This window comes from Hemibagrus wyckioides, linkage group LG01 (genome assembly GCF_019097595.1).
Source record: "Hemibagrus wyckioides isolate EC202008001 linkage group LG01, SWU_Hwy_1.0, whole genome shotgun sequence".
NCBI classification, from domain to species: domain Eukaryota; kingdom Metazoa; phylum Chordata; class Actinopteri; order Siluriformes; family Bagridae; genus Hemibagrus; species Hemibagrus wyckioides.
The window spans coordinates 11,650,177-11,669,579 of NC_080710.1; the positions used below are offsets into that span (position 1 = coordinate 11,650,177).

The following is a 19,403-nucleotide window of genomic DNA, read 5'->3' on the forward strand; positions in this document are numbered from 1 at the left end:
CACAGCAAGCAAACATCTAAGTGGCCATGATGTTTTCTCCTGTTTAAAAAAAATAATAATGTAATGTAATTTGATGTAATATGCGCCATAACGACGTTGCCATCACTATCTCAGACGAACAGGTTGCAAATATTCCTTAACTAATCACAAGGTAGTTTACATTGAATTAAGCACTCATTGCACTTCGTAGTGGTGAAAGATCTGTGCAGCCTAAATGAACAATATCTATATATACAGTACTTGTAGTAGAAACTTTGTTTTATATATATGTATATATATATATTTTTTAAATGTTATGTCTTCTACCTCATCGAGTCCGTACAAACCGTTTCAGCTTTCCAAACATTAGTTTTCCAGCATAAACTTAACATGTTTCAGAAATATGATGTGTCTGCCTGTAAAGAAAGCAGCGTATTACGTAAGAGACCACTTTTCAGACAAAAACATAATGAAGGCTGCTGCAAAAAAAAATAAGAAGTGACAGTCAAAGTCTCCAGAAAAGCCGTGACAGCTAATTTTCTTCTAAAACCTCACACTTTCTTTTTTAAAGCAAATGGTCGTCACTCCAAATACTATTTTTGTTTCATGTATTACTGTTTAATGCTCTTTTTTTTTTAATGAAGAAAAGGCATCTTCAATAATGATTAACAACATTTATTTATATGTGCATAAAACGTTTGCAGAGTAATGTGTATTTACACAACAGCACCCTTTACAGATCGTAAATACAGAAGTTGTGCAGATGTGTGATGTTATAAAACATTAAAAAAAAAACATCAGAAGGAAGCTGATGATTGGTTCGCTTGCTTTATTTGCAAAACGTGCATCACGAATAAATGTCATAATAGGAATTATGATGAAATAACGCTTCCAGTAGCTGCAGCTGTTTAAGGCTATTCATTGTTCCATTCAGCACCATGGACAGCGCACGGTTGAGTTTGGACGTGGGAAAAGGACGGACAGCACGTGAATCCGTTTGGCTCATACGCACACATTGTGTCATGATGGAAAATGAATGAAAATGCAAATTAATGAATGACACACAAAAGCTGTGACTTCCTCTCAAACGGAACCAGCACGCTCACACGTTTCTGAGCAGAAGATCAGAAAGTAAATCAACAACCGTGCAGTTTGAGGTCGCGTCTAAAAAAAAAAACAAAATAAAACAAAACAAAAAAACAATAATAAGGTTATTGGCAGCCATAGCAGAACAGAGCTACAACACGGCGGGGGAGAAACTGCAGTCTTGTTGCTGTGTGTGTGTGTGTGTGTGTGTGTGCTGTTCTCACACAGGTCCGCTCAGGTCAGTGAGGCGCTCTCAGTGAGAGGCGCGCGCTTCTGCTCACTTTCCTTTCTTTCTTCCTTGTATTTCTTTTTTACGCCAATATGACCGACACGTTTTATTAATTCTGGGCCTCAGAATCCTTCGATTTCTGTGTCGTTAAGGCAAAACCCTCCCCCAGTCTGAGTTTTTTGCTTCCCACAGACAGTAATTAGGCAGTGCGCTAGTCTGCTATTCCTATACAGGTGGGTGGGCCGCTGTTCAGGCCTCTCTCTCTCTCTCTCTCTCTCTCAGAGAAAGCGCTCAGCCGTTTCTAAGCGCCTCAAATTACAGCCTGCGATCACACACTCTGGAGATCAGCACGCCACAGAAAATCGAGATGGCGAACACAACCAAAAAGTCGCTAAATGAAGCAAACTAATAATTTTTTTCTAATAATGTCACCATTATTTTTTTTTTGCCTGATGGAAAAACCAGGCTGCTATGCTATAGCATAATGAATAAATAAAGGCGCTGCTGAGATGGTTTAACATTACTACAACGGAAAATACAATATTGTCAGTAGCGTTTAATTAATTGATAATTAATGAATTAATGGCTCAGAGGTTACAGTTTACAAGTTCTAAGATTGTAATGGAAGTCCTAACAAATTCCACTGGCAGGTCTTTGTTCATCAAAGTTACGGTTAAATCCATAGGACGTTCTAGAACATAATTATCCAAGCCCAGAAGCAGACTGGACATTGGAAAGTTTGCGAATTCTTCTCCCAATTTCTTCCAATTTTCCCGTTTTTTCCACTTATTTGCATTTTTGAATTCCCTTTTGTCCCACACACGCACTGGGACAGGTCTCTCTCTCACACACACACACACACACCATTTAGCAGCCCTGTGTACCGAAGATTTAACAAACCAATGGCAACCAGTGTGAAAAATGGGCGAGTGTAAGGATTTGAGCGAGTTTGACAAGGGCCAAATTGTGATGGCTAGACGACTGGATCAGAGCATCTCCAACACTGCAGCTCGTGTGGGGTGTTCCCGCCAAGGCTCATTGATGCACGTGGGGAGCGAAGGCTGACCCGTGTGATCTGATCCATCAGACGAGATACTGTTGCTCAAATTGCTGAAGAAGTTAATGCTGGTTCTGATAGAAAGGTATCACAATACACACACAGTGCATCCTCATGCAGGGCTGTTTTAGCAGCAAAAGGAGGACCAACACAATATTAGGCAGGTGGTCATGATGTTATACCTGACTGGTGTATCTCCCCTAGTTTGTGAAATGGTTTGTTCTGCTGTGTTTTCAGTGTAAGAGCTGCCCCTTAAACTTTCACAGCTAATCTCAGACATTTTCTCCAAAAAATGTTTTAAAAAGCTTTACTGGCAGCTGCAACAAAGTGCCAAAAAATAAGTGTCACTTCCAAATCAGCTGCTGTGATTGTAATGATGGGGAGAGCAGCTTTGAGCAAGCAAGTACTGTGTGGCAAGTAAGTGGTATAGCCTACCTAAGTTAGCTAAATAAGTCGAATGAAACATCTTTAAAATGTACTTCAAGGAAAATAGCTGCCAATTAGTCCTGCTGTGACAGTCCTTTAATATGCCTACTACAGTGAACAAACAGCTTAGTGTTAGTGTAGGGGATTCCATGGTCAGGGTGTCGTTTAGCCCTTGTAGAAAAAAAAGCGAATTTAAAACAAGTATGCATTTAAACATTTTGTTCCAGTCTCAAAGACACAAGCTATTTCTTACAGTAAGTGTCACAAGATTTAAGATTAATTGGTATATAATGAGCAAATACACAAAATGTGTTTACCTAGAATCCATGCTAATCACATGAGGATATTGTAATGATTTATTTCAAATGTATTTTTTTTAGTTAATAATGTAACATTAATTTGTGTAAGAGGTCTGTATGCTACTTTCCCAATGTGAAAATATACAAAATCATTGAAAAAATTAGAATTTTTTACTATTCAGCTTTTTGCTTAAAATTCCAAATATTCTAAAAAAGGAGTGCTGCAGCGAGGAATCCTAAAATCCAGAAATAAGTTTGCATTTTTTGCACTTCTGGTTCTTTCGTCTGAAAATCAGTGGTTTTTTTAATTGGTTTTTGGTTAAATGACAGAAATCATTTCTATGCTTAACATAAGCTCAATATATTTTCCCATTTTATTTTCTACAAGCACAGAGGATCTTTATCAGGGAAGAAGGTTTTAAATAAAGACTGAAAGAGTTCAGCTTAGTGGTGGTGATGCTGAAGTCATGTGACTGTGGTATAGTTCATTTATAGCCTTTTACTTCTTGTGACTGTATTTCAGCAAAATTCATTAAAGTTGTGTTCATTGAGAAGATTATCTCGATCAACTAAATGTATAAGAATCATAAACCTTCGTCTAGAACAGAGCTTCTTATCTGCAATAGTTCAGAAACAGTGGAAAAATCCTGTTGGCTTTTTGTCAGTGCTAACTTCCAGGTCAGCCTACAAAAATGTGTCATCTCTGCAGCACTCTCTGTTGTGGGATGCACTTAACATCCCATATAATGGATGGCTCATGGGAAAATAATGTTTTAATCATGAGATGCTAAATGGATTCACACAATAATGATATAAGTAATAGGATTTTTTTTTATTCAGTTGATGGTATTTTAAGGTAATGTGTGGATGCAGTGGGCTGGGACAGGCAAGAATACTGTTTTTCTATAGAGTTATATATAGTATATAAGATTATACACCAATCAGGCATAACATTATGACCAGTGACAGGTGAAGTGAATAACGCTGATTATCTCCTCATCATGGCACCTGTTAGTGGGTGGGATATATTAGGCAGCAAGTAAACATTTTGTCCTCAAAGTTGATGTGTTGAAGCAGGAAAAATGGACAAGCGTAAGGATTTGACAAAGGCCAAATTGTGATGGCTAGACGACTGGATCTTGTGGGGTGTTCCCGGTCTGCAGTGGTCAGTATCTATCAAAAGTATCAAGTATCTATCAGTATCTATCAAAAGTGTCCTTCAAGTCCTGTAAGTATCCTTTAAGTCCTGTAAGTCCCTTGGAGTCCCCACCTCACAATATATGTGGTATATATATTGTATACAATATATATATATATATATATATATAGAGAGAGAGAGAGAGAGAGATCTATATTAAGTTCTATAAATGTATTTTAGGATTGTTTAAAGTTTTTAATTTTGAAGGACATTTTTAATGTTGAAAATCTCTTATATTTTACTTTACTGACATATTATTGGACTATCAGTGTGAAACAAATGCCACTCCTGTGGAACAATCACACAGTTTACTATGATACATTTATAACACTGTGGTGACTTGAGGGCATCACGAGATTAGTCCATTTGTCTATGCGGGTTTTTACCCAAAGAGCAAGCATGGCAGATTTGGCAAGGTTGATTCACATGTGTCTGTCAGTGTGGACTGTGCCAAACCCACTCGGCACTTTGCATAAATCAGATTAGCAGAGAGCAAAATGATGTCCTGGCCAAAGTGTCTTACAGCTAGGAATACAGTAGCAGGAGCTTGGGTAGCATAAGGTACTGGGCAAAAGGCATACGCAAAGAAATGCTGTTAAGCAAACAAACCTTCAAAATGATAAAATACTTGAAATACTATTAAAAAAAAGTAGCAAACAATAATAAATAAAAAAAAAAAGTCAATATTTGCTGTGACAACTCTTTGCTATTAAAAAATATAAATATATGTCAGTAGTCCCAAGTAAAATGCAAGTATATTTTAGTATATTTTAAAACAAAATTGATTGCCTAAAATTTAAGCTCTATATTGTAAATCTGGATCTCCCAGTTATCCAGTAAAAGCACCAGCAAAATGATACAAGCATCAGTGTCAGCCATGTGGCTTAGGACAGTGTTTTTCCACCTTTTATGAGGCATGGCACATTTTTTAAACTGAAAACATCCCACAGTACACCACCAACCAAAGATTTTACAACTCATTGTGTATACTGACTCAGTGTGAAACCTAAGCTCTCTCATTCACTACTGTGTTTTTTTTTTTTTTTAATTAAAGTTGCCTGTTTCTCAATATGTTTACACAGGCGTTGTTTCTCTTGTCATGAATTAAGGTCAGTATTGCGCTACTGACATAGACAAGTATTTCCATTCATCTGTCAGTCACTACATTGCACACACAGGCATTCAACAATGTCAAATTATTTCTAGTAACTAAATAATCATTTTTTTTAACCACTTAAATGTAACTGAATAACACTTGTGTGCCTCGGCACAGTGGTTAAAAATCACTGGCCTAGGACAAACTAACAATTTAAATCATGTTTGCTAAGGTACCTTTAATGCTCTATAACCTCCTTTAACACTCTCCTTACAGTGTGGGACAGTGAGGTCCTTCCTGACCTGTGCCTTGTGAAAGACTGCAGTCTGTGCATCATCCAATTTTTTATTGCTGCCAGACATCTCAGACGCTATTATCCGGTTCAACTTAGAAGATTTGCAGCATGGTTTATTAATCATTTTAAACTGAAGCTCAAGATGTGTTGTGGAGACCTGACAAAACCTGACCTGGTGGCTGAACTAGTTAACATGTGGCAGTGATATAATGCATTAAACTATCATTTTTAAATGACCAAAAAGTAGAGAATACATTAGACTCTATAAAGAATTGTACTGTGGCACTCCAGCATTGCTGCATCTCTATCAGACGAGGCAAGACATCAGCACAGTTTCTTTATAATTCTGCCATTTTAGAAGCCTTAAGGATCTAGACTACTGGCTATTTATCTAGACTACTGGCTATTTATCTCTCTTTACCAGAGGCCAGAAAAAAAGGAAATTCCTCCTGTTTTGTTAGGTCGATCTTCAGCATTGAATTTCTTTGTAATGTCACACTCCACAGTGGTGGTTATAAACATAGACACTCAGAATTGAGGAATTCATAGAATTTCTTATATATTTCTGGCTTTAACTAGCCTGCTAATGGACATATATTCATAAAAATCTCCAAAACGAGCAAAACACAAATTTTATTCACCCAAATGTTTATATCTTCAAAGTAAATGATGATATTAAACCCATTTCTGCTCTCTGAAATGCCCCAAGTGTTTTCATAAGCATCTAAAATTTGAAAATGTTATCTTCATATACTAAAATGTGTAAGGTGATCACAGAGGTAAAACCAGCTCACACTGAATGTCAGACTTGCAGCAATAAAATAATCCATTTGTTTATACTGATTGCAAATATCCGATAGACAAAATGTTAATACATTAGTATGAGGAATGTATTAAATATTACAAGATACAAACTATTAATACATGTCAGGAACAGAAAAGCACGTTTGCTAAAAAGCGTGAAGAGTGGTGTTGTATTTTGCTTAACCTCAATGGATTGTGCCTGCATCTGAAAGATACCACTTTTTACCACAGCTTTTCAGCATCTGAAATGAGGCAGCATTTCAGAAAACTGAAATCTAAATGCCCTAGGAATGAGCAGCAGTCAAAAATGTCTGTATTGCAGAGCTGGCAGGGTATCAGCCAGGAAAATTCCCAGCATCTGCTGATGCCTTTGGGTTTACAGCCTTCAGACACTTTTCCTCTCCAGATGGTTTGCAAAGAAGTACTGAACAGGACAAGCCCAGAATTAAATCTCATTACCAGCACAATAGTTCTAGTAATACTAGGGGTAGTCCTACAAGCTATTGTTGAATTGTGGTGGAAATAATGGCAGATAAACCTGATTGAAGGATATAAAATCAGCACTCATGTATTTTTAGGAACCAGCATACATTAATGAGCCATAATTCTACTGCTAGACATTTCAACCCCAGCTGTGTTAGGTGCAGACTAGAGAGTCAGGGGTCTCTGAAATCACTTCTCTGTCATATGGTAAACATTAAGACTGAAATTCCTTACATCGAGGTTATTTGGTGTAGATTTTCTTGTCTGCACTGTAATTATATGGAATGGACGCCTTCTCATTTAAGACTACATATAAATAATGAATGAAAATCAAGCAAATGTCAATAACAGCAAATCTACATACCCTACCTACATATTTAGACAATACGTTTTGGAATGATAGATTTTGGCATAACATTATGACCACCTGCCTAATATTGTGCTGTTCCCCCTTTTGCTGCCAAAACAGCCCTGACCCGTCATGCACTGTGTATTCTGACACATTTCTATCAGAACCAGCATTAACTTCTTCAGCAATCTGAGCAACAGTAGCTCATCTGTTGGATCGGACCACATGGGACAGCCTTCACTCCACGTTAATCAATAAGCCTTGGCCACCTATGACCCTGTCACTGGTTCACCACTGTTCCTTCCTTGGACCACTTTTGATAGATCCTGACCACTGCAGACCGGGAACACCCCACAAGACCTGCAGTTTTGGAGATGCTCTGATCCAGTCGTCTAGTCATCACAATTTGGTCCTTGTCAAACTCGCTCAAATCCTTACGCTTGCCCATTTTTCCTGCTTCTGACACATCAACTTTGAGGACAAAATGTTCACTTGCTGCCTAATATATCCCACCCACTAACAGGTGCCATGATGAGGAGATAATCAGTGTTATTCCCTTCACCTCTCAATGCCTGATTGGTGTATATAACTTAATATATCTGAACAATGACAATGGACCAATGTACAGTACATTAATAATAATTAATAATCATAAGCAAGATAAAAAAATATATATAAACTTAAAATATGATCACCTGGGAAAACCTTTCAAGTGATGATTTTTTTCACATATCTTACTATGTAAAATTCTGATAAATGCATACTTTCTTAAACTGAAATGTTCCTCTCAATGACAAGTTTTTTATTCAGTTTTTCCCAACAGTTAAAATTTCCACAATTTCTTCACAAAGTCTTAAAGGTGAGGTGAACACCAGTCAAACCGGAGCCTCGTCGCTCTGGACTCGGCTGATTGTCGTTTCTACATCTGTTTTATTAAATCATTCAACTTTGTCTCTCACCATCTGTGCAGTGTAATTGAGCCTTGCTGATAATTTGACAGCTGCTTTTCAGACCTTTTACAAACTTAATCTATTAGGCTTATGACCGTTTCATTGTGGCATGTAGCCAACAACTTAATCACTGAGAGGACAGCACACTGAACTAGCAATTAAAAACCTTTCTGCAGACTGACTGCTTTTATACAGACATGTTTGGTAAACTGGCTACTCATCTGCCTAACAAGTTCTTTGCAGAATGCCAGAACATTAATATGTCTACACAGATTTAGTGGAATACAGGCTACGAGTTTTCTTAAAGTGCAAGAGTGTATAATAGAAATGATTTTTGAAGCTATTTTACCAGAATTCAGGTGCGGAGACATCCAAGAGGTCGTCCCAGGAATTCATATTCAGATGTAATAAACTGCCAGTGTTTCAAGTTACATGATTTATCTCCTTCCTCTCTGACATCAAACATTTCTGTGATTTATTGCTAATTACAAGCCAAGTACTGAGAGTGCCAGAAAATTCAGAGATTAATTATTAGATAAATACTTTTAATCGCTCCAGAAAAGTGTGCGATTCTTCCCCAAAGTGCTGCTATAAAGACCTCAATAACATTATAGTTTTCCTTCAGTGAAACTAAGAGGCCCAAACGTTCCAGCATGATGATGCTCCTGTGAACAAAGCCAGCTCCATGAAGACATGGTTTGAAAAAGGTTCGAATGGAAGAACTCTGACCGCACAGACCCCTGACCTCAATCCCACAACGCACCTTTGGGATGAACAGGAAAACTGACCGCACACCATTTCATTAATGCTCTTGTAGCTGAAGGAGCAAAAAATATAGTGAAAAGCCTTCCAAAAAAAGGTGAAGATTATTATAGCAACAGAAATGGTAATATTCACATCAGGCATAACATTATGACCACCTGCCTAATATTGTGTCGGTCCCCCTTTTGCTGCCAAAACAGCTCTGACCCATCGAGGCATGGACTCCACTAGATCCCTGAAGGTGTTCTGTGGTGTCTGGCAACAAAATGTTAGCAGCAGATCCCTTAAGTCCTGTTAAGGACACTTACAGGACTTAAAGGATACTGACCACTGCAGACTGGGAACACCCCACAAGAGCTGCAGTTTTGGAGATACTCTGATCCAGTCGTCTAGCCATCACAATCCGGCCCTTCGTCAAACTCGCTCAAATCCTTACGCTTGTCCATTTTTCCTGCTTCTAACACATCAACTTTGAGGTAAAAATCTTCACCTGCTGTCTAATATATCCCACCCACTAACAGGTGCCATGATGAGGAGATCATCAGTGTTATTCTCTTCACCTCTCAGTGGTCATAATGTTATGTCTGTATATATGGAATGGAATGTTCATACAAATGAGATGCTCAGGAGCCCAGAAACTTTTGGCCATGTCATGTATTGCCAAGCACTCACACCCAAGCCCCCTTCATAAACATTATATAAACACCTACTTACTGCTTCACTACTTAAACAATTATGCACTTATCTTATTATTAGACTTCCATCATACACACCATCCATTATACAGGTCTCTTTAAAAGGAGTTGTTACTAAATGATAACTTTTAGTAAGTGGGTGTTAATATACACCCATGATACAAATTACTATTGCCACAGAGCTGTGCTTTTAGAGCAGTTTAAAATAAAGACAGTGGTTGATAAATAAAAATTACAAAATAAAGCAGAAAAATGTTCAGCACAACTCTTATGTAACAGAAGATACTTTATTTTTAATTTAAATAACTTAAATGAACACAACTGCCCCAAAGCCCACACAGAACCTCCAAAATGGTAAAAGGTTACCCGTATGCACGGTCTTAGCAGAGCCCAGAGCCTTTAAAACAGAGCTTCCTTGGGAACTGTAAGCCCCCTGTGTTGACAATATAGACATTGTTAGATGTGCACTGAAGGCAAATGCACCGATAGAAGAGTGACGAGATGAGACATTCCCTCGCAAAGCGCAACACAGCTGGAATTCAGCTCTAATTTACACGTGTACGGGGCGTTATCGCTAGAACGCTTTTAAAAACGACTCACATTATTGGATTAAAAATAAACGTGTACAAGAATTGTGGAACAGCACAAATGCTCATTTTAAATTGAAAAGGGACCGTCTCATTCTAGATATAAAAAAATAATTTGTAAGACCACGATCTGCCCCTTCTGCTTCATGGAGCTCTGACAAAAAGCCAGAAGCGCAAACCGTTAACACGTACATGGTTTAAACTGGGAAAAAAAAAATGTATAAAATCGACAATGTATCAGCACACAAAAATACATGGAAAAAGACATGAGCACATTTTAGTTATACTCAGACCACATTTTAACCCATTCTATGCTTTCCCTAATTCTTACTCTATCAACACACTACACAGCTGTAGAATATTGTGAAGGGACAAAGCTGCATTTTGTCTTCTTTGTGTGAAATATTACAAATTAGATCTGGAATGGTGTTTAACCTTCTAAAAATCACTCAACAGCAGGATGCTGAACTGTCTTGTGTACTTTCCAAGTGAAGCAGAATGGAACTCATTACTCATAAGGCGATTTGATAAACCATCAGCTTACTCACACTCTGAAACACCTGAAGATTCTGTTCATTTCTTGTTCTCGTGTTTAATTAAAATCCAGAGGTTGTGTCTGCAGTTAGTTAAACTCGAGCAAGGAGTCCTGGCTGTACATTTCCACTTCATCAAAAGCATTTTTGACATTCTTATGCAAAATCAACAGGCGCTGGATGTCTAGGAAGTGCCATATGTATGCTGTATTGACACTTTACCTTAAAAATTGGCCAAATAAGAACAGTTGGTTGCTCTAGATCTAGATGACATGATGCTTTCTTTAAGAAAAGAAAATAAGCCACTGTTTTGAAATAAAATAGTTTCACTATCTTGACCGGTGTTTAACTGCCACTGTGCGATATTATCCTGGTGATAAAGCGATAAAAGGTTTATTTCGGTGACGTGGTGATAAAGGTTACTTATGAGATATTTCAGGGAACATAAATACAAGCTTGATTGAAAACTTTTTCCTTTTCCATGTGTGATCTACATTGTCATCATGAAAGGCAGAAACCTGAGAGCAGAGTTTGAATGGGACAAACGATGATGAAAGGAATTCGTAGAATGCTAAATCACACACCCAATAAAAAGAAGGTTATTTTCTAGAACAGAAATCATAAAAAGGAGGAAAATATGGTCTCAATTCAATATTTATATTGACAAAAATAAAAGAAACAAAAAAAAAAGATTATTCACTATTATAGTCGCCTCAAAGCTCGTTTTTTGTCAGTTTTCTTTTTAGCAACTCCAGTATTATTGCTACTGCTTGTACCACTGGCACTGCTACTATTTGTGCCATTGGCTGTAGTAACTGTATTTGCAGCACTAGCTGTAATTGCACGTTTGCTCGGATCTCCCGCATGTTTCTTGGGCTGTGGTCCATCACCAGGTTCTGGAGCTCCTGAGCTTCCTCCCATAGCGTGGATCTCGGTCAATAGGTGAGCACGTGAGGCATATTCTGCATAGTCCTCCAACAGTAACCTCCCAGCCTCTTCATTCAGAGCTGACTCCGGGTTTGGGTGGATCAGTAAGCATTTAATGGTCTGCAAAAGAAAAGAGAATATAATGAGATTTTGGGGGAAGGGGGGAAAAATTAATATTTTTCATTTTGATTGGTGTCACCTGATAATTTTAAACTGTAGGATTATCTTAAAATCTATAATTTTAAACCATCGAATAATGAAACTATTAGCAAATTGATTAAAACTGTGGCAGGCAGTAACAGAGGTGAGCAAATAACTGGGAAAATCCATTATAGGTCAAACAATTCAATTTTTAAATAGGAAAAAAACAATACATATTGGTGCAAATGGATTCAACAGACTAGCTCCAGGCTAAAGCCCAGTTTCGAGTCAGAATCTTTAGATCTCATCCTGCTCAATCATTATGAAATATCTGATTTCAGTGTCCCATGTGAAGTCAATTAGACACAAGAGACTGGATTGTCCATTACAAGCCCTGCCTTTTAAAACATGACCGCTCAAAAGAGTTCAAACTCTACCAATGTTGAAGATAACTTCAGTATTTCAGTGCTTCAGCCTTTCTTATAAATGCAATAATATCCATGTCAAAGAAAAAAAGTTAGTGGGTCATTGCTGTATCTGGCAAAAACAGACCTAGACTTAAATGCAAGTCATGTTGGAGAACATTAGTCTCATTTATCTGACACGTTTCTATGAGTTGCATGGGATTCATCCAGTTATGTTTATGCGTGAGGATGCGAGCTGTTTCGTGCACACTCCTGACCAAGCGTATGCAGGAACCCCTAGTGGTGAAAACGTGTAACAGCAGGTAAAATGATTATGAAAAGCTTCCACACCAATTATTGTGTGTCATATTAGCATTTTTGAGAGCGTAATTACTGATTTCAGTGCTTGCATGATGCAGACAGATGACATAGATGGACTATAAAGCAAAATTATATAAAAGGCACTAAAGCTCGACTAGGATTATGCCTTGTTTGAAGATTTGGCTCGTTCAGCTTTATAGAGGGAGAAAGGTGTTTTTAGAGACAACTGGAAAATCTACGCCGAGTGATGAGTGGCTCATCAGGCCATTTTGTTTGCCAAGGGCAATTTTAGTTTCTCTCTATTTCGGGATTTTTAGCTAGGGGCACATTTCAAAGAGAAACTAGAGACGGCACTAGCAACCAAATACCAAGTTAAAATGATGCTGCATCTTGCGTTCAATGATGCCACAATAACTTGTATTTCCTAAAACCAGTCTGAGAAAGCTAAAATGGCATTTTTACAGTATTGGAGAATTTCAAAATGTAAATGTGGCAACAAAATGCACACATGTACAAATATGATCTTTTAAAAACAAGTTATTTAGACAAACTTTTCATAAAAGTGCCAAATAAACCATTAATAAACTATTGTTCTGCTCCACATATAGTATTTTAACTTTACTATTAGTTAAGTTCATCTTTTGGTACATTCCATGCAGTCTGTAACAGGCAGCACTGTACACAGGATAGTGAGCATCTTACAGTGAAGTTATTTACCAAATACAGTGTTTTGAAGGCATGTTTATGCAAATAAGTATGACCATACACAAGCAATTTAGAATGTGTGAGATTTATCAATCACCACATGCAGCTTTGTGTACATGTGTGTGATAAATACCAACTTTCTTGTACGAACACAACCACTGGCTTTTATAAGCCTAAAGAAATTGTTTGGAATTATCCATGTCTACAGGAAAGCTAAATGATGCCCTTCCAATACTAAAGTGTGTTAAACTACAATTTTTGAAATACAACTTTTAATACTTTTTGACCACTGTGTACAAGGATTGTAAATTGTTTCAAAAAAATGAACTCAAAACCAGAATCAGCTAGAGGCTTTCAGCTTGGGGGTGATGCCGACTGTGTGCAAGACAGTTCAGTCTTCATGATCATGCAGCTTGGGGCCACAGTATGCGTGCATTTGGGGATAACTTATGACAGAATTACCTAAATTTGTGACAGCCCAATTCCAGAGAAAACCATCAATCTTGTTCGGTGATCTGTACTACTTACCAGTAATACGTGCCTGAGGCCGAGCTCTGCTTTCCAGTCTCTCTTCAGTACATTGACACAGATCTCACCCTTGTGTCCAACATTTGGATGAAATATCTTGGTCAGGAAATAGCCCCGGGGTGGTACGGCAGGAAAATCCTTCCCCAAGACCAAACGCATTCTGAACACGCCTCCTGCATATGGGGTCCCTTCTGTTCAAGACCAACACAAAATGCACAAATGCTGAACCTCTTCTACCATCACAGCATGTGCAGACAATTCTATTTAAAAGAGCACATCAAGACGAGACCGTGAATCTCTAACCTGGCCCCTCAATGGCAGTGTGAAGTTCTGTGATGTCTTCCTCACTGGGGTAAATTTTGATTCCCTCTGGTGGATCGGCTGCCAGTGCAGAGACTTCTTTATACACCAGTCTCAAAACTTGTGGGGGCAAGTTCTCCACGTTGGAGTTCTGCACACAAGAAGAGACGCACAATAAAACATAAGGCTTGTTTTGGGGGAAAACTTGAGCAAGAAAATCATACAAGTGAGTCACTCTCAGACCTTAATGGACATCAAACTGTGGTCCAGTCAGACCATCCCAAAAAATAAATAAATAAAACAAAATATTCAGAAATGCTAGATTTTCAGGAACTCTTTTACTCTGTAGCCACATCCTGTGCTGTAAAATGAAGGAAAAACACAGATTTCAAACAAACTCATATTTCTGATGCTTAATTAAGAGAGTGAGATGACATCAGGAGGCATGTGCCATGAAAATTGCTTCCAGGTGCAGTGGTGGGCACAACGATGAGAGCACAGTCATTTCCAGAAGGTTGTTTGAACTATAGTTTCATACCCAACCATTTCCAAATGAATGGCCATCTTAGCTTGGGGGATCATCTCAAGTTAATCTCTTGGCCCCATAAAGAACTTATGATGCAACACAGTTATAGCTTACATTTTATTCAGCATTTACACCGTCCACTTTATTAGGAACACATACATGTGCAGTTACCTAATCAGTCAATCATGTGGCAGCACTGCAATGCATAAAATCATACAGTAGATACAGGTCAAGAGCTTCAGTTGATGTACACATCAAACATCAAAATGACTTAACATGGCACAGATGTTGGTACAATGAGCTGGTTTTAGTATTTCACAAACTGCTGATCTGCTGGATTTTCACACACACAACAGTCTCTAGAATTTACACAGGGTGTAGGGTGCGCTAAACAAAAAGTTTGAGTGAGTGGCAATGCAGGGGGACGTCATAAAGATCAGAAAATAATGTTCAGAATGGTTCACGCTGACAGGAAGGATGTAGTAACTCTCAATACAAAACATTTTCAGGTGGATAAGCTACAACAGCAGAAGACTACATTAGGTTCCACTCCCAAAAGCCAAAAACACAAATTTTGGGCTACCATGGGCACAGACTCCTCCAAACAGATTAAAAACAAAACCAAAATTTTTTTTTCCTTTTTCTAGTCTCTCCACTTTGGGTGAATGTGTGCTCATGACAACCTGAGACTTTTTTCTTGGCTAACAGGAAATCGCATTATAATTGCAGGCACTTTAAATAAGTTAGTATTAGGTTAATAGGGATTAGGGATTGCATTCATGTTCTTTTATACATGCTGATGCTTATTATGGCAAATTAATTAGCACAGGTAGCACTATGTTTGTCATCTTGTAAGCCTGGTACAAAAAGTGTCATGCTTTGTCCATCACACCACCCCAGTGTGGAGTATTTTACAAAAATGGACAGCCTCATCTTGTTGCTTGCTAAAATGCAGGTAGAAATACATTCCAGATTCAGATATTTTTACATGGATCTGGTCTGGTATATGTAATTAATGCAAAAATATTTCACAGTAAACACATCTAACCATACACTGCCTGTCATAATGTTATGGATTTTTCCACTGTATGCGAATGTTTCATTATGTTTAACGAATGCTTTGTCGCCCCCTCTGGACAAACACGGGAACTTTCCTCAACATACTTAATACAGAGCTATAAAATAAATGTGAGGGTACAGAATACATATAGCAATATTCAGAAATAATCATGTCCTGATTTTAAGATCAGTGTGTCTTCACTATATGGCATCAGGTATGAATACCAGCATCACTGGACACTTGTCTGCTGTATGCACAATTCACTGATCAGCAATAACATTATAAACAGTGAGAGGTGAAGTGAATAACACTGATTATCTCTTCATCATGGCACCTGTTAGTGGGTGGGATATATTAGGCAGCAAGTGAACATTTTGTCCTCAAAGTTGATGTGTTAGAAGCAGGAAAAATGGGCAAGCATTAGGATTTGAGCGAGTTTGACAAGGGCCAAATTGTGATGGCTAGATGACTGGATCAGAGCATCTCCAAAACTGCAGCTTTTGTGGGGTGTTCCCGGTCTGCAGTGGACAGTATCTATAAAAAGTATCCTTTAAGTCCTGTAAATTGTGAGGTGGGGCTTCCAAGGGCCCAAGTTACAGGACCTAATGGCTCTGCTGCTAAAATCTTGGTGCCAGATACCACAGAACACCTTTAGGGATATAGTGGAGTCCATGCCTCAATGGGTCAGGGCTGTTCTGGCAGCAAAAGGGGGACCAACACAATATTAGGCAGGTGCTCATAATGTTATGCCTGATGGGTGTATAATGCTTTCTCTTATGAAGTGAACGCTTGATAGGAGCCGTGCTGTATTGTAAATATGTCTGCATTGTTATGTACACCTACATTGAAGAAAAGGTACAAAGGTCAGTCAGGTTCATAAAACTTAAAAATAAAACAATTATGTAGTTTATAGATTATAGTTTATGTATTGTTACTCAACAAAATATGATTTCATAACTTATATACTAAACTTAAACCCATTTAAGAAAAAGAAAAAGGAAACTGGCAACAAGTGAAGTGACTTTTTCAGCAGTATTACTGACTGTCCTGCACTCAGTGCAGCTGTCCAGCTCACATTACTGCTGCTGGTTATATTAGTTGAGAGCAAAGGATTAGTAAACTCATATCCAGTGTGTAAAGACTTACGTTAGGTTCTCACACACACAGCATCCTACAGCGATAAAGCGACTGGAGACCATTCATTTTCAACGAGAGGCAGTACTGTTGGTCCAGCGATGCTCCAAATTTGAGAAAAGTTTAACTTTAGGTCCAAATCTAATTTTAAACACTAGTGCCGCCACCCAGTGATAAAGGTTATTACTATGGCAACCAGTAGTAAGAACGCCTACTGACGACTTCATAGTGCAGCAATAAAATTCACTGCATGTCTGAACGTAGCTCGAGTGTGCTGACGTTTCGACAATGGCAGAATCCTACGAGGTGAATTTACAACTAGTAGTTTGTCGCATACAACCAGTAAATACCCAGCAAAAACACCTCCTCAACTACTAAGTTCAACTTTTGGTAGCAGAGTCCCTTTGATATAAAAACAAGGTGGTTACATACACCTACTCTACTTACAAATTAGTTTAAAGCAGTATTTGCTTTATATCAGATAATATACACAGTAAATTAGCTAATATAATACATGGTTAAATCTGTAACACTGACCATATAAACTGATCAGGCATAACATTATGACCACCTGCCTAATATTGTGTTAGTCCCCCTTTTGCTGCTAAAGCAGCCCTGACCTGTCGAGGCACGGACTCCACTAGATCCCTGAAGGTGTGGGGTGGTATCTGGCACCAAGATGTTAGCAGCAGTTCCTTTAGGTCATGTTAGTTTCAAGACTTAAAAAAGATACTTACAGGACGTAAAGGACACGTTTGATAGATACTGACCACCCCACAAAAGCTGCAGTTTTGGAGAGGCTCTGATCCAGTCGTCTAGCCGTCACAATTTGGCCCTTCGTCAATCTCGCTCAAATCCTTACACTTGCCCATTTTTCCTGCTTCTAACACATCAACTCTGAGGACAAAATGTTCACTTGCTGCCTAATATATCCCACCCACTAACAGGTGACATGATGAGGAGATCATCAGTGTTATTCACTTCACCTCTCACTGCTCATAATGCAATTCCTGATCGGTGTAGAGCCCTGGTTTAAAGGAGGTAATCATCAACATTAGATTTATCACCAACACTTGCCAGATAGTTACACACTGTTGCCCACTAACTTCTTGTTACGTCAATAAACCCATCACACTCATTAATAAATGAAAGCTCTAATTATTGGAGGCAATATAAATGGAATAAAACGCTCCAGACGGACACCATCACACCACACAAGAAAAATATTTTTTTTTTCTATAAACAGCACGATCCTTTTAATACTGTGTGTTAATATTTTTAAAGGCTTACTTGATATGCAAATGATTACAGTAATGCAGTCAATATGCAAATGAGTCTGTGACGTCACATGGAGACTTCTCCATCGTATATTAGCTACTTTCCTCTGAATAGAGTTGGAAACACTGCATACTCAAACAGATAGTTTCCGAAATATAAAGTTTCTTGTCTCGAAAAGAAAAAAAAAAAGAACTGGTCATTTTGACGTGAGCCTTTAAGGATTTAAAACAGAAAAGAGATGATGTAAAGTAACTGGCTGAGTTATTAAGTTTATTAGTTAGCCTGCTGTTACACCGACACTGTGCATCACTGTTCCTTAGTGTGACTGCTGACCAATTAGTCATTAAATAATATAGGTTATGATAGAATTCTAACATTTCCCGAGTTAAATCAGCTTGCTGTGAGATATATAGGTTGTTTATCACTCAGAAAAAAACTAACAAGTCACTTTAAAAAAGTTAGCTCTCGCTAGCTGACCAGGCTATACCTTGCTAAAATGGATTGCTGGCATGAAAAGACACGAGTTCATCAAGCAGCAGTAATAAATGGCCATGGTGGGCTTACCATATCGACTGTAATTAAAACACAGAAGCTGAATCCAGTCCAAACAGCAGCCTTGCTCCGAGGCTCACCGGCCGGTGGCTTTGATGCTAACGTTATATATGCTAGCTGTATATGAAGTTACACTCTAGCTAGTACCGCTCCAGGACAGTGATGAGGTCCACCATAACGTCGATAAACGACTCGATAAAATATTTCTATCGTTTGTATTTAAAACGTAAAAACTCGACGAGAGCCTGCTCGGCTTAGCTAAATTTTGAAAATCTGCTAGCAAGATTGCTAACGCTAACCTTTAGCACTGTTCGTCTTGCTAGTTTCTCGGCGCGAGCTCAGCGATGTCGATTAAACGGTTAAATATACAATTAAAAAAAGGCGTGCGTTTCTTGTGATAGTAGGGTTTTTAACCACTGATGGCTAATATGCCTCAGTATTTTAGCAAGCTAGCAGTTTTTGACACAGGAACAAAAATACGCACACGTAAAAAAGCAAGGCCTAGCCAATCACCGTTCGACATGGAACTACGTCCCCACGCAACTACACCATTCTAACCAATCGTAGCGTGTCTCAGTGGTTACGTAACTACTCTTGGTAACCTCGCAAACCAGCTGAAATGGAGAATGCGAAAAATGCCCCGGTGTGATTGGTGCGTTTGAAAAACTCAAACCCGCCCCTAAATGCAGGCACAACCTA

General features: G+C 38.4%; 1 protein-coding gene across 1 annotated transcript; it reads right to left on the reverse strand.

The window, feature by feature from the left end:
* Positions 1 to 9,743: 9,743 nt before the first annotated feature.
* Positions 9,744 to 19,219, reverse strand: ube2s (ubiquitin-conjugating enzyme E2S). Its single transcript, XM_058399432.1, has 4 exons — positions 18,717 to 19,219; positions 14,158 to 14,305; positions 13,855 to 14,045; positions 9,744 to 11,875 (listed from the first exon to the last, which is right to left on the reverse strand). Exons 1-4 carry the CDS (start codon positions 18,717 to 18,719, stop codon positions 11,531 to 11,533), a joined length of 687 nt encoding a protein of 228 aa, XP_058255415.1. The 5' UTR covers positions 18,720 to 19,219; the 3' UTR covers positions 9,744 to 11,530.
* Positions 19,220 to 19,403: the final 184 nt, after the last annotated feature.